The following is a 15,000-nucleotide window of genomic DNA, read 5'->3' as shown; positions in this document are numbered from 1 at the left end:
ATTTCCTTCCGAAGCCCCGCCCCCTGAGTCGGTGGGACTACACTTCCCAGAAAACCTTGCGTGGGGGCGGAGACGGCAGAACTGCGATGGCGGACTCGCTGCCTCTGGAGGTGAGAGGAAGCGAGCGGTCCTTCAGGCCTTGGTCGGGGACAGGCCCCGCCTTCGGGGTCCCGAGCTTTGGGGAAAGGCTATCTGACAGCTCGCCCGGCACCTCCCGCCAGGCGGAAACGAGCCGCCCGGCGGATCCCACGACCTGAAAACTCTGGGTAACGGTCCTCTTTGGGGCCACTTCGACCCCTTCGGTTGGGATACCATTCCCTCTTTACCCATTGGCCCCAGAAGATGGCTGCTCTGTCACCTCAATGAGGACGGACTCACTGCCCATCCCTTTCCCTTGAGATGGCCGTTCCCTCCCCCTCAGTTCTAGAAGATGTCCGCTCCACCGTCCCTGAAGGGTAATCAATTTTATCCCCATTGGCCCCTTGGAATGGTCGTTCCATTTCCTCCACCCCTCCCCCACCGTCCTCGCAGTTGGAAATAGACTGCTCCCGCCCCCTAGTTCTGGGGACCATACCCAATGTCCTTAATGTAAGACAAGCCTGCTCCTCATTCTAGACCCCTAGTGATGGCTGCCCCTGTATTATTCAACCCCATGGGGTGTTTGTTCCTTTAGCCAGGGGCAAGGAGATACAGATGCAGGCTTTGTGTCTTGCACCTTTTTTGAAATGGCTTCTCTATCCATTTTGCCCTGAGGGTTGGCAACCCCCTCTCGTTGCCCTAGGAAGTCAGGCCTTTTCCCTTGAGTCGTGACATCCTATTCCCTTTTGGCCCCAGAAGGTATCTATTCATCCCTGTAAACCCCATGGGTTACCAGTAGTAGTAATCTTTTGGGGTGCTCTCATGGGATGACCACTCCACCCCTATCTCTACTCCTCTAGTGCTAGAAAGGCATTTCTCAGGATAATGAATTATGTATGATCCTTTCCATTAAGACATGTTGTCCTTTAGCATGGCTCCCAGGGTTGATCATTCAGAAGATAGGTCAGCCACTCTCTTAGTCCAGTCTTCCCTCTTAGCCCCCTAGGGATGGGGGCTTAGTCATCCCAGTCCCATCCATACTCTTCCTCATGTCTCTCCTCTCTGGTCCTAGTCATTTTCCTCTGAATAGTAATCTCCTTTATCCCCCACCCCTTCCCTGAGCAAACCTTTGGTGAAAGTAGAGGCAAAGGACTATCTTTAGTCCAGTAAATACTGGGTGAGTACTGCGTATGTACTTAGCATCTGAGAAGAAAGGAGAAAACACAGCGGGGCTAGTGAAGTCACTGTAGAAGGACTTTGCAGAAAGAGCCCCACATACGGGAAAAGAGATGCTGTGTTGGTAGTGAGGATGGGCTGGGGGTGTTCTGGGAGCAGCAGGCCCAACCAGGCATGGAGGTCTGGACTGTGAGATTAGTGGTGAACCCAGGTTTTTCACGAGGGGCACTGAAACTGGACTATATATGGATTAGCAAGGCTGAACATAGAAGGAAACTGTAAAAGGAATCTAGCTCCATTGGATAAAATTTGGAGCTATTAATATGGTGATGTTGCAAAGGTAGAAATGCTGCTAACAGCCATCCAGTCCCTGAAGAACTGATCTAGGTGGTTTTAAAATGCCTTCACATCTTCATATACTTCAGACACGGAAGCTGAGAGAAGTCACATGCCTCTAATGGTTACTCTCTTGGGTAACTTTCTCCAGTAGAGCTGGGATCGGGGAAGTCTGGGTTAGCCTTGTCTAAACCGTCAGCTTTGTGAGTAGAGAATAGAAGAACATGAGCCCAAATGTCACTAGGGACCTCAGATTGAGAGTGCAGTTGGCATTAAAGTCCAAGTGTCACTAGGGACCTCAGATTGGGAGAGCAGTCGGCATTAAAGGGTAAAATTGGACTGAGGGCAAAAACCACTTAATGACATTAAGGTTGATAACTATTTGAGTAGAGGACCCCAAAGACAATTGTACTAGACTAATGCTTGGTTAATAGGACAACGTAAAGCTATTAAATTGTTGAGTATTCTTATGCAAATAAACTGAAAATCAAGAGATTAACATTGAAAATCATGAAAATTCAGAAGAATGGTAAAAGCCTAGAAAACATTGTCATAGGACTCAACGAGGGAAGATTCTAGAAGAAAAAGGCAGTTAATAGGAAGTTGTTCCTGGCCTCCCAAGTGACCCTTTTCTCACTCCAGACAGAGCCCCACCAACCTCACCACCTACAGACTCATTGAGCACTGTGGGAGGGAAGAGTTGAGTCTCCCAAGTTTGTTGTGTCGTCCTACCTTAAGCTGGCTGAGAAAACAAGCTGATAATGGAGAAGATGGGAAGAGAGTAGGGGTCCCAAAGCTGCTCATCATGGCTCATGCTCACAATCCCATCACATGAGATAGAGTTGTAGCTAAAGCAGGAGAATGGCTGTGCCACATGGAAGCCAGTCTAGTACACAGCATGTTCCAGGACAGCCTGGGTTACATAGTGAAACCCTGTGGTCTAGATGTGCGGGAAAAATGCTATTTTGTAACTTCCCACAAGAACCTTTTTAAATCTCACAACAGTTGCCATTTTACAGACAAAAAAAACAAAACAAAACAAAAAACAAACAAACAAAAAAAACCAAGGCTCAAGAAAGTCAGCTAGCCAAAGGGAACTTGGACCAGGTTTGTGTAGCCCCAGTGCTCGGGCTGTTTCTACTAAACTGGGTATGAGTTTTGGTTATTATTTCGTACAAACCTGTTCTCAGAAGTGGCTCATGATAGGTTCATTCTCATGAGGCATGCTTCCAGGCTGGAGAAGGGAAGTCAGTGCTTCATGAAGCTTTAGGTCCGAGATGGACTGGAAGCCAGTGCTCTGATGTCCTCAGACCCAGAGGGGAGGGTTCTAAAGCCCTTCTGGCTCTAACAGCTCTCAAACACCTTATCTTTCTCCCTCAGATGCTCACATATATCCTGAGCTTCCTGCCTCTGTCAGATCAGAAAGAGGCCTCCCTTGTGAGTCGGACCTGGTACTGTGCAGCCCAGAATGCCCTTCGGGAGGTAAGACCTCACTTGGTCCATTCTTACTTATTCCTCTATTCTCCTTCTCATGGCCCTGCTTATCTATCATCTGTCTATCCATCCTTATATACTTACACATTCATTCTACTAGTCTCGGGGTGCAGAGCTTGGAGTGCACAGGTGAATAGAACATCATCTTCCTAAGGAGCACATTGTCCAGTAAAGGAAAATAACAGTTAGCGTGGTACGGTGTGTTCAGTGCCATATCAATGAAAGTGTGAAACCCAGACAAGGACACCAAGACGAGACCATGCAGTGGCATCAGGGCAGGCCTGAGAGATAGGATGGGAACACAAGTTACTCTTTCTAGAACGGGCATTAAGGTATGGAAATTCCACATAACTGGATTAAGTTTTTTGTGTGGGATGTGGTAGGAGAAGAGTCAAGAATGTGGTCAAGATGGCAAGGTGGCAGATGTGCCAGGCAGCAGAGAGAGCTTGGGCTTTCTTCCAGTTACTGCTGTGGGGCCGTAAAGAAATGGTAAGACAGGGCTGGAGAGATGGCTCAGCAGTTAAGAGCACTAACTACACTTCCAGAGGTTCTGAGTTCAATTCCCAGCAACCACATGGTGGCTCACAACCATCTGTAATGGGAGCCGATGCCCTCTGTGTCTGAAGAGAGGACAGTGTATTCACATACATAAAATAATAAATATTTGAAAAAAGAAAAGGTAAGACAGGCAAGGACAGTGTGAAACAGTTCTTAGAACTCCATACTCCAGAATGGGTTAGAGGGTAAGATGGAGGTTGGGGAGGCAGCCCAGCCAGGAGGGCAACACAAACATCTGTGGTATTTGAAAGCAATAGCTTGTGTTAATTTTTATTTAATTAGTTTTGATTTAGTTATAGTGAAGTTAAGGGTTTTTTTGTTTTTTTTTTTGTTTTTTTTTTTTTTGTCTCATTAGCTATTTGTGTTCTTTATCCACTTAACTGGTAGGGTCTTAGTAATTTGCTTGTATGAACCTTTTATATATGAAAAATAAACTCTTTAGCTGGGCAGTGATGGTGCATGCCTTTAGTCCCAGCAGTCAGGAAGCAGAGGAAGGCAGATCTCTGAGTTCAAGGCCAGCCTGGTCTGCAGAGTAAGTTCCTGGATAGCCAGGGCTGCACAGAAAAAAAATCCTGTCACAAACAAACAAACAAACAAACAAACAAACAGAAGAACAAAACAAAAGATTTATTCTCTATATATTGGTTAAAATACATTCCTATTTGCTCTTTCATTTTATTTGTAGATAGCAGTGTTTACATATGAGGTACAATATTAAGCTTCTGTGTTCGTTCATCATTGGTTACTTAAAGATCCCTTGCCCCCCAGCGATGTCATCAATGCATGCTCATATTTTTATTCTTTTAAAGAATATAGCTGATTTTTAGAGTAGTGATTGGTTCAATAAAAATAAAATTTCTGTTTTATGGTTTTAATGTTTTGTTTTCTTTTTTAATTTAATTGGGGGTGTGTGTGTGTCTCACAATGTAGCCCAGGTTAGCCATGAACTCAGCAGTCTACAAGCTGCAGCATTCTAGGAACTTTAGATTATAGACTTGAGGCACCACGCCCAGATTGGCTTGAACTTTTATTGGTGAGAATTAGGTTTCATTCATGAAACTTTAATTTATATGATAAAGTATGAAGCTGATCTGTTTGGTTTTCAAATAGCTCCTACATAATTTGTATTTTACCTTCCCTGTTGGATCATAAACTTCCTCTGTAACATGAAATTTGTATTTGTGAGTGGAGCCTGTCACTGGATGGTCTGTCTGCTGTCATGGACTTACTTAAAGTGTGAGATACCCAGATGACGAGATTCAGTTGATAGTTGAATATCTGTGTGAGACATTCAAGGGGAAGGTGTGGGTAGCACACCCAGACTCAGTGTCACTGGAGAAGGGGAAAGTGTGAGTAGCACACCCAGATGCAGTGTCACTGGAGAAGGGGAAGGTGTGGATAGCACACCCAGACTCAGTGTCACTGGAGAAGGGGAAGGTGTGGATAGCACACCCAGATGCAGTGTCACTGGAGAAGGGGAAGGTGTGGATAGCACACCCAGACTCAGTGTCACTGGAGAAGGGGAACGTGTGAGTAGCACACCCAGACTCAGTGTCACTGGAGAAGGGGAACGTGTGAGTAGCACACCCAGACTCAGTGTCACTGGAGAAGGGGAAGGTGTGGATAGCACACCCAGACTCAGTGTCACTGGAGAAGGGGAACGTATGAGTAGCACACCCAGATGCAGTGTCACTGGAGAAGGGGAAGGTGTGGATAGCACACCCAGACTCAGTGTCACTGGAGAAGGGGAACGTGTGAGTAGCACACCCAGACTCAGTGTCACTGGAGAAGGGGAAGGTGTGGGTAGCACACCCAGACTCAGTGTCACTGGAGAAGGGGAAGGTGTGGATAGCACACCCAGATGCAGTGTCACTGGAGAAGGGGAACGTGTGAGTAGCACACCCAGATGCAGTGTCACTGGAGAAGGGGAAGGTGTGAGTAGCACACCCAGACTCAGTGTCACTGGAGAAGGGGAACGTGTGAGTAGCACACCCAGACTCAGTGTCACTGGAGAAGGGGAAGGTGTGGGTAGCACACCCAGACTCAGTGTCACTGGAGAAGGGGAACGTGTGAGTAGCACACCCAGATGCAGTGTCACTGGAGAAGGGGAAAGTGTGAGTAGCACACCCAGATGCAGTGTCACTGGAGAAGGGGAAAGTGTGAGTAGCACACCCAGATGCAGTGTCACTGGAGAAGGGGAAGGTGTGGGTAGCACACCCAGATGCAGTGTCGCTGTAGAAGGGGAAGTGTGAAGAGTGTAGCTCGGTGCTGGAGTCGTGACTGGCATGGACAGTGCCCTGGCTTTTAGTTGAACTCAGCTGGAAAAAAATGGAAACTGGGAAAAAGTGGATGGAAGAAAAGCCCCAGATCTGAGTAGCCCCACCTCAGGGAAAAACTGTAAGGAGCAGAGGAACAGCAGAGCATTTACACCGCTGAGAGGATCATTAATGATGTAAAGTCCCTTAGAGAGACTGGCAACACAATGCTCATGGGCAGGAGCTGTCCTGTTGAGTGTGGTGGCACAGGCCTGTAAGCCCGGTACTTGGAAGGAGAGGCAGGAAGGCCAAGAGTTCAAGAGTTATCACCATGCCCAGTGGGATACGGTCAGTACGGTCAGTATGTGGAGGAAATGGAGCAGAAGGGACAATGGGTGGTAATAGTGAGGGTAACTTGGATCAAGGGAGTTAAGAGTGCAGGAGGAGAAGTGTATTCAGGGATAGATGGTAGATTCAGAATTGAACATTTTTCATCAGGGTTTCTAAGAGAGTGGCATGAAGGGAGACATGGAGGAAGTGGGATAGGGTAAGCCATGGCTTTCTCAGCAGTATTCCATTATCTGTGGCACAGGCCACAGTAGGCAGCTGGTTTTGTTATCTGCAGCTAGGCAGGAAGAATTGGAGGAGGATACAAGCCCTCGGGAGAGAGACGTCTCATAGTGTCCAGCAGGGAAGAAGAGGACAGAGGGAGTGGGTAGGCTCCTGGGTACAGGTGAGATGGAATAGGAGGAGCAAGGAGGAAGGAAGAGATCTTCATGGCCGAGATCTTAGTGGCTACTCTTGTAGAGCTGGCATTGCTACCTGGGAACTCCAGGTCATGTCGACAAAGACCCTGCTAGGCCAAGAACAGTGGAAGGCCAAGCTATAGGTATACAGACACCTAAGGCACTGCTTATATGTCACCAGTACTATATCCCAGAGAGTAGTCTACAGAGCCTGCTCTCTAAGACCCAGATGTTGACAGGTAGAGCAGGAGGCAGTTGCATAAGCCACTGGTGCCATGGAAGATAGTAGCCAACTAAAGCTAAGCTGGGACTAAGTCATGCCAAGCTAGGGTACAATACATGGACTATATGACTTCTGATTCCCCTAATCCTCCCTGACTTGTGTATTTAATCCTAATGCACACCAAATAATAAAACAGGAAGGGCCCCACATGCTCCCAAGTTCTGCCTACTGCTCTGGAAGTCCTGGTGGCCACCACTGGATTGGTCACTATGGAGCATAGTCTCTCCACTGCTGTCCTCCTGGCCAGAGTACTTAGCTGCTCGAGACCAGGACTGCTGAGCACCAGGGCTGTATTTCACTGCAGTTTTCTGGATGGAAAGCAGGTACCTTAGCTTTTGGATTCCTGAACAAGCAGATGGGCGGAGTCTTCTATTAGAGGGCCCTCAAAACCTGTACACGAGCCTCTCTCACCGTGAGACTTCACTAGGCACTGCATCCTGCATCTGACAGTCAAGGGGTGCTTGTCGTTCTTAAAAGTGGGCGTTTCCAAAGCGACTGCAATTGCTCATAAGATACCAACATGGGGAAAGGCGGCCAGGGCTTACTTGTCATCTGTGGGTGGATGGCTGAGACTAGAGCGGGTATCCTTCTAATCCTCCCTCAAGCCTCCAAAAGCAGTTTCTTAGGGCCTGAAAAAGCCGAAGTCCAGAACGCAGGAACCCTGCTTGCACCTGCCCCTCAAAGAAGCAGATATTCTAAAGACTGCCCTTTCACCCCCTCCTGTTCTCTCCTGCTGACATCAGGAGCAGGATGGCCATTGCATGAAGTGCTCTAGGCTGCCTGCCTGGCTAAGAATAACAGTGGTTGGGGGTCACTGGGGATGTGGCTCAGTTGGTTGAATACTTGCTTAGTAAAAAGTCCTGAGCTGGGTTCCCAGTATTATGTAAAACTAAGAGTAGTGAGTGCCGCATGCCTATAATCCCAGCACTTGGGAAGTGGAAGCTAAGATAAGTTCAAGGTCATCTCCTGCTACATAGCAAGTTCAAGGCCAGCATGAGCTATGTGAGACCGCATCTCAAGACAATTTGACACAAAGCAAAACAGAAAAACCAGCATGGACCAGGTATGGTCTCAAGTCTCCTCTCTCGTCAAGAAGCTGGAAAACCCTCTGTTCCAGACCCTGCCTGTTTGCCTTGTGTCTGCCAACTGTGGACTGCACCCTGGGGTGATTGCCAGCTGTGGACTGCACCCTGGGGTGATTGCCAGTGCTCCCTCTTGACTGTTTATCCATCTTGTTCACAGAGAGGTAGTTTAAGATGGCAGAACATTCCTGGCTGCTTAGGCTCTCAGGAAGGGAAGGCAGCTGAGCTCCTTTGTCCTTGTAACTGTTGGCACAGAGTGACTCTTAGGCTCCTGAGCCACATGAGTGGTGGGGTGTGTGCTGCCCGGGCAGCTGGTCTGCTCATAGATCTGGTTTCCTTGGCAGTAGACGGATTCACATGGTGTACAGGGCTTCTCGGTGGCTTTCTACAGCCTGCCTTCTCTGAAGTTTTTGTCTCCTTCCCCAGCTTGTCAGCCTTTGAACTTCCCTTAGCTCTCCTTAAATTTGAGAGAGGGACCTGGGACCTGTGGTGAGGGCTCCTCTTCGGGGAACAGGGAAAAAAACACAATCTAGACATGGGATCAGGAGGGGGATGCTGGCCAGCTTCTGACTCCTCTGAGAAAGACCAGGAAGATGGGTCCCTGTTTTGTTCCTTTTTTGAGACAGGGTTTCCTGCAGCCCAGCCATGTCTTAACCTGCTATGTAGTCAAAAATGACCAAGAACTTCTGATTCTCCTGCCTCTAACCCTCAAATGCTGGGATTATAGGAATCTATCACTATGCCTGGTTTCTGTAATGCAGGGTATTGAACCTAGGACCTTGTGCTTGACCACCATCTACCCTACCAACTGAGTTACATTCTCAGCTCCCAGTTCCTGGCTCTTCCTTACGGTGGCTGTTTCTGCTAAGGAAGAAGCCAGCGGTCCCCCCCTTACTAGGGATGGATTGTGTAGGCTGGGAGGACACTGCTAAGGTCTGCAGGCTTGACTGCTGCCCGTCAGCACTGCCCTTTCCACTCCCTGTTGGTTGTTATTCTGAGGGACACCGAGAACAGGGGGGGTTTGTTGTTACTGACAGAGGTAAGTGTTTTCCAGAGATCAGCTTTTCTGCATCAGAACCATGTTGATAGAACTAACGCCTTCTTAAAGAACCACTTTCCTGCTACCTAGGCAACAGGTATCGAGAATGGACTAGGTGATTTTTTTTTCCCTGAAGATTCAACTCAGCTTCACACAGGCTAGATAAATACTCTACTCCCGAGCTGCGTCCCCACGCCAGTGGATAGGATTTTGGAACTCAGCTGTTCTTTCTCCCACTGCAGATCAATTCCATGCAGATGCATTGACTTCCCCTTAACTCCTTTTTTTGGTGTGAGTTCAGGGAAGGGTCTAAAACAACATTTCCCTTAGTTGGTTGCTCCCAAACTCCTGCCTAAGCCATCATATTGTTAGGTCTTAAACCTGAGCTGAACTCCTGTGTTGTGCCCCAACTCCAAACATGAGCTCCTTATTCTCTTTTAAGCAAGTCCAGCTTAATGTTCTTTGCTTGTCTGGGGTTTAGCCTAGGTCCTGCCCCCTGCAGAGATGTGATATAGATGTTCCAGACAGCTACACATGTTAGAGTACACGCATGCACATGCATGTGCAAACACACTTCTGCTTACACTACTTGCAAATATTCAGGCCACCAGGGGACTAGGCTCAGTGCTAATTCCACTTGTATTCCAGAGAGATCCAGTGCCCTGGTACCTGGATTCCAAGAAGCTGAGTGGTATCTGCTGCCCTTCTGCCTTTCAGTCAGCTCAGTGCTGTCTCTATCCTCTCTAGAAAGTTGGGGGAGCTGGTTACTAATGCCAAGATCCTGGCTGGGTCATGGATCTAAAAGATTATGATCCAGCATCCTGTGTCCTCCCACCCCATGAAGGCATCACCGGGTGTCCTATAGGTCACAGCTCTCCTGTGCTCAGTTAGCTCACTTCCCACACTATCCTTGTCCCTCTGTGGGCATCTAGCATGGTCCTTCACTCGACTTCCTGCTAGCCCAATAGTCGTTTTCTTCCAAATGCCAGCATAATTTGTCTTCCTACTTCCTGCTTTGTTTCCCTTCCCAGTTCCCACTTCCTGCCTACACCCTCCTCAGCTACACATCACACACACACACACACACACACACACACACACACACACACACACACACACACACACACACACACCAGGGATGGGTGCTCATTGTAGAAGGGCCTTTCTTGACTATCTTCATCCTCTGAGAAGTCTAACCTCAGGCTTACTGCTACCCTGTAGACAAATGTGCGCTACAACATTCCCGTGTCCTCTGCCTCACTCTCAGCCATCAAGAGTTTGGGCCTCAGGGGCATTTCATGCATCAGCTTGACCAACTTGGACGGCTCGCCAGCTTCGCACCAGGTACTGCAGTCTGTTGCTTACCACTTAGGCCCACACCTGGAAAGCTTGTGCCTGGGTGGGGGCAGCCCCACAGAGGCGTCCTTCTTGGCCCTGATCCTGGGATGCCCAGTCCTTCGTACGCTTGATCTCAGTGGCTGCAACAGTCTCTTCACATCAGGCACTCTGCTGGCCCAGCCTGAGACAGCACAGTGTGTCCGAGAGGCATTGAGTGGCCTCCGTGATCTTAACCTGGCTGGCCTACGTGACCTGACTGACCTCAGCTTCAACCATCTCAGTAGTTGTTTCCCCAGCCTGGAGCGCCTCTCCTTGGCTTACTGCCATCTTTCCTTTGAGTTAAGCCCAACCTGGGGCTCCATCAGCCCCCAGGTTTCCTCTCCCTCCCAGCTTTCCTTCCACAACTTGCTGAAGTTCATCAAGGAGCGAGCTGGTACGCTGCGTGCCCTAGACCTCAGTGGTACTGGTTTGCCACCGGAGGCCCTACAAGCCCTGGGCCAAGTGACTGGATTGAAGTTGGAGGAGCTGTATCTGCACAGCTGCAGAGACCTCTCCTCAGAGGCTGTGACCATCCTGTGCCGCCAGCAGCCTGGTCTTACTTCCCTAGACCTTAGTGGCTGCTCAGACCTGACCGATGGGGCACTCTTGGCTGTGAGCCGAGGCCTACGCCACCTGCGGCACTTGAGTCTGAAGAAACTGCAGAGACTGACAGATGCAGGGTGTGCAGCCCTAGGGGCCCTGCGTGAATTGCAGAGCCTAGACATGGCTGAATGCTGTCTGGTGAGCGGTCGGGAGCTGGCCCAGGTCCTAGGCTCAGTTCGCAGAGCTCCACGTGCACTGACTTCCCTCAGGCTGGCTTACTGCTCTTCACTGAAGGTGAGCTACCTTCCCTCCCTTCTGCTTAGGGCCTGTTCCCCCCCTCCCCCCCAGGAGAGGCTACCCAGTGTTGGCATCCCAGACATCGTAGTTAGGAATGAATTTGAGACATGGTTTGGAAAAGGACAGGAGCTTAGACAGATGGCAAATGCCTTTACAGTCCTCACTGGCCAGGTTCATGAACTGATTCTACCCCGTATGTGAGTTCTGGATGTAGGAAGCCTAGAAAGAATGAGTGGTAGGAAACTCAGGGAGTGGTAGCACACACTACTAACCCTAGCACAGAGGTCAGAAGCAGGCCAGTCTCTGAGTTCAAGGCCAACCTGGTCTACAAAGAATTTCCAAGTCAGCCAGGGCTAGTCAGAGAACTCCCCACCCAAAACATAGGTGTTGTGTTGTACCAAAGAAGATGTTCAGCGGGCAGGGCTTTGGGGTGGATAATATCACTTGAGAGCTGCAGGGTCACCTCTTGGGTGAAGTTAGATCCTTCATAGGGCTCAGCATTGCCCAATGGGTGACATTCCTGTCTGAGAATATCAGTTGGTCCTTCTTGTGTGGGTTAGCCCTTTAACCTATTATTATGACAAGAACATTCCAGACCAAAATCCTATGTCAACTTCATTTCATGGCAAGCACTTTTCTCCCTAACCACTCCTTGGCCACTAAGCATTTCTTGGCCACCAGTGTCTCTTAGTGTTCACCTGCCTCCTCAGGTCCCTCTGCATCTGCACCCAGCTTCTCTGCTCTACATTTATTTAGCTCCTGCTGCCCCCAGCTTCTCATGGTAGTGGCAGGCTAACACTTGAGCTTCAGATTCCACAGGAGACGCATCTGATTGGTTCGCCTTTCCACTCCTGGTCCAATGGGCTGTGGTTAGAGTGCTGCCTCAGCACATCCTTTCAACAGGGCTGGGAGCAAGGGACAACAGCAGCCTGAAACTCTCTGTTCACTGTCTTCCTTGTACCACCCACCCATAGGCTGCCTCTCAGCACCCCCCTGGAGGTCTCCCCACCTTCACAGCCCACCCTGTGCACTCCAAACTTTCACAACCAGCATAGGAACAGTGCTGCTTCTCTCTTTGGGCCTCTGGCCAAGGAACCTTATCAGACCCTTGCTGGTGCCCCCTGCCAAGCGTGGAGGCCCACGCTGGCTGATCCTAACCTTCTGTCCTCCTCCCAGGATGCCTCGGTGCTCTCCATGATCCCAGCATTGGGTCCAAGCCTCAAGGTGCTAGACTTGTCCTCCTGCATGGCCCTCACTAACCAGACCATGCAGGCCATTTGCACCTACCTCATTCACCTGTCGGTCCTGCGCCTGGCTTGGTGCAAGGAGCTCCAGGATTGGGGGCTTTTGGGGTTGAAGGAGCCAAGTGATGAGCCTGTGCTAAGTCCCCAGGTATGAGATTCTTAAAGTTAGGGAGGGTGCGGTGACCTTGGCCCAGTCTGCCCTCTGCGTGTCCGGAATCTTTGACAAAACTTAAGAACCTGAGAAGCAGGGGTTTCTTCCCACAGCTACACCAGAAGGTGGACAATGAGGCTCCAGACCCTCAGGAGCCCAGTTCTGAGCCACAGGGCTCCTCCCTGCTCATGCTTCAGGCCCTGCAGGAGTTGGATCTCACAGCCTGCAGTAAGCTGACTGATGCCAGTTTGGCCAAGGTGTGACTAAACTGAGGACATTAGGGCTGGTGCTTGGGACCAGGCCACCCACTTTATGCTTGGCATCCCTTTCTCTTCGGTTTCTGGTACAAGCAAGAAACCTGGAAGGGGCCCAGGCGTTGGGGCTTTGGGGCCATTCTCTATCTGCATTCTTGCAGGTGCTCCAGTTCCCTCAGCTGAGGCAGTTATCATTGAGCTTGTTGCCAGCTTTCACAGACACGGGCTTGGTGGCTGTGGCTAGGGGCTGTCCTAGCCTGGAGCGCTTGACATTGAGTCACTGCAGCCACCTCAGTGACGAGGGATGGGCCCAGGCAGCCAGGTTGTGGCCAAGGCTACAACATCTCAACCTGTCCAGCTGCAGTCAGCTCACAGAGCAGTAAGTGTTTGGTGGCATTGCAGCGAGCAGGTGGAGCCAAGCCATGGGCTGGGCTCTGGTCTCACATTGGCTGGCACTCATCCTGTGGCCTCCTTACAGAACTCTGGATACAATTGGGCAGGCATGCAAGCAGCTTCGAGTGTTGGACGTGGCCATGTGTCCTGGTATCAACATGGCAGCCGTCAGACACTTTCAGGCACAGCTACCTCAGGTGACCTGCATCCAGTCTCGCTTCGTGGGAGGGGCTGACCTGACCCTAACACTTTGAGGCCAGGTCAGTAACTAGCCCTGAAGCTCATCTTCCCCTCACCACTGTAGTCCTAGGCCAGCCAGGCCTGTGGACCTGAGTTTGCCCCAGTGCCTCCTGCCTGCCTTCCCCTGTTCTAGAACCTTTTCTAAGACTCTGGACGGAACCAATCCAGGGCTCTTGCAGCACTAGTGTACCCCACAGATGGCAGCCACCACTTCCCAGCTACACTTGCTGCCACGAGCCCCTCTAAAGGTCAGACCCACAGGTGAGCTGGGCCTGGTGCTGGGGATGGCCAGACTCTGCCTCCTGCCAGCCACCTACTTAGACTAAAACCTTTGTTCTGCCTGCTCCCAGGTGTAGGGTGATGGTGGGGTCTCTTCCAGTCCTTCAGAGTTTTAGCAGCCAGCCACCAACTTCATTGTAAACCCAAACAAGATTAAAAATTCCAGATCTTATGACTTTCTCTGATGTTCTCAGAATAAAGGGGTCCTGGCTTCTTCCACATGGGAGATTCTGGAGGCCTCTCTCAGCATTTCCCCTTTTCATACCCCTTGGGCATACCCCGCTGCAAAGACACTGGTCCTGACCAGACCTGGGGGTAATTGTTCACCAGATTCTCGTGCTGTCTTGGGATAGGGTAAGACATAGGACAGCATGTCTGAGTAGAAGGATCCCATGTGGCCATGGAATCCAAACCCTGAACAGTGCCCCTGACTTCCCAAGAGCAGCTCTGAGGTTGTCTTACCCAGTTGGTCCTCTGTGTGTCCCCATACTGTGTCTATCTGTTTATCAGTTCTAGAAGCAGCTACATGCATCGTGTTGGGATTTACAAGGGCTGTTGTTCTCCCAGTCACCAAACCCAGTAGGGAGGCAAGCCAGCCAGCAGATGGGGCAGTGTGATATGCAGGAGATGTGTGAGCAGGGAAACAGCAGTGAGGGCAGGGAATCTACAACAGCAATGAACTTAGAGGGTCAAGGAATGCAACAAGGCAGTGAACATGGCAGAAGGGGCACAAAGGTCAGATGGACAGACTGGTGTTGGCTCAGTCTGGAAAGTATGTGTAGGCTCTGATGGAATATAGGGAAAATGCTAGCTTGTCTACAAGAACCCTAAGGACCAAATGGAAGACTAAAACACATGTCTGTGTAACTTTTCAATTCAATTCATGGTAACCATGACAACAGAACAGTAGTGAGGTATTAAACAATACAGGACATGTCTTAGTTACTCTTCTATTGCTGAGATGAAATATTATGACCAAGGCACTTATAAAGGAAGGTATTCAATTAGGGGCCTGCTTACAGTTTCAGAGGGTGAGTCCACGATGATCATAGTGGGGAATATATGCTGACAGATAGGCAGTAGTTAAGAGCCATAGGCAGCAGGCAGAGAGCTAGACTGGACCTGGTGTACGCCTAGTACATACCTCCTCCCACAAAGCCACACCTCCTAATCCT

General features: G+C 49.8%; 1 protein-coding gene across 6 annotated transcripts; it reads left to right on the top strand.

Moving 5' to 3' along the window:
* Positions 1-16: 16 nt before the first annotated feature.
* On the top strand, positions 17-13,997 carry Lrrc29 (leucine rich repeat containing 29). 6 transcript variants are annotated; one of them, XM_030243502.1, is made up of 9 exons: positions 61-110; positions 2,971-3,072; positions 10,315-10,391; positions 10,751-11,261; positions 12,441-12,656; positions 12,773-12,916; positions 13,075-13,292; positions 13,392-13,566; positions 13,680-13,997. In XM_030243502.1, exons 4-8 carry the CDS (start codon positions 11,148-11,150, stop codon positions 13,558-13,560), a joined length of 861 nt encoding a protein of 286 aa, XP_030099362.1. In that variant the 5' UTR covers positions 61-110; positions 2,971-3,072; positions 10,315-10,391; positions 10,751-11,147; the 3' UTR covers positions 13,561-13,566; positions 13,680-13,997. The 6 variants fall into 6 exon arrangements, with proteins under 6 accessions (XP_006530960.1, XP_006530956.1, XP_030099362.1 ...); XM_006530893.4 differs by having other exon boundaries at positions 23-110; positions 10,269-11,261; XM_006530897.3 differs by having other exon boundaries at positions 17-110; positions 10,315-11,261; positions 13,392-13,997.
* Positions 13,998-15,000: the final 1,003 nt, after the last annotated feature.

The sequence above is a fragment of the Mus musculus genome, chromosome 8 (genome assembly GCF_000001635.26).
Source record: "Mus musculus strain C57BL/6J chromosome 8, GRCm38.p6 C57BL/6J".
NCBI classification, from domain to species: domain Eukaryota; kingdom Metazoa; phylum Chordata; class Mammalia; order Rodentia; family Muridae; genus Mus; species Mus musculus.
This window is presented reverse-complemented; position numbering and strand designations above follow the sequence as displayed.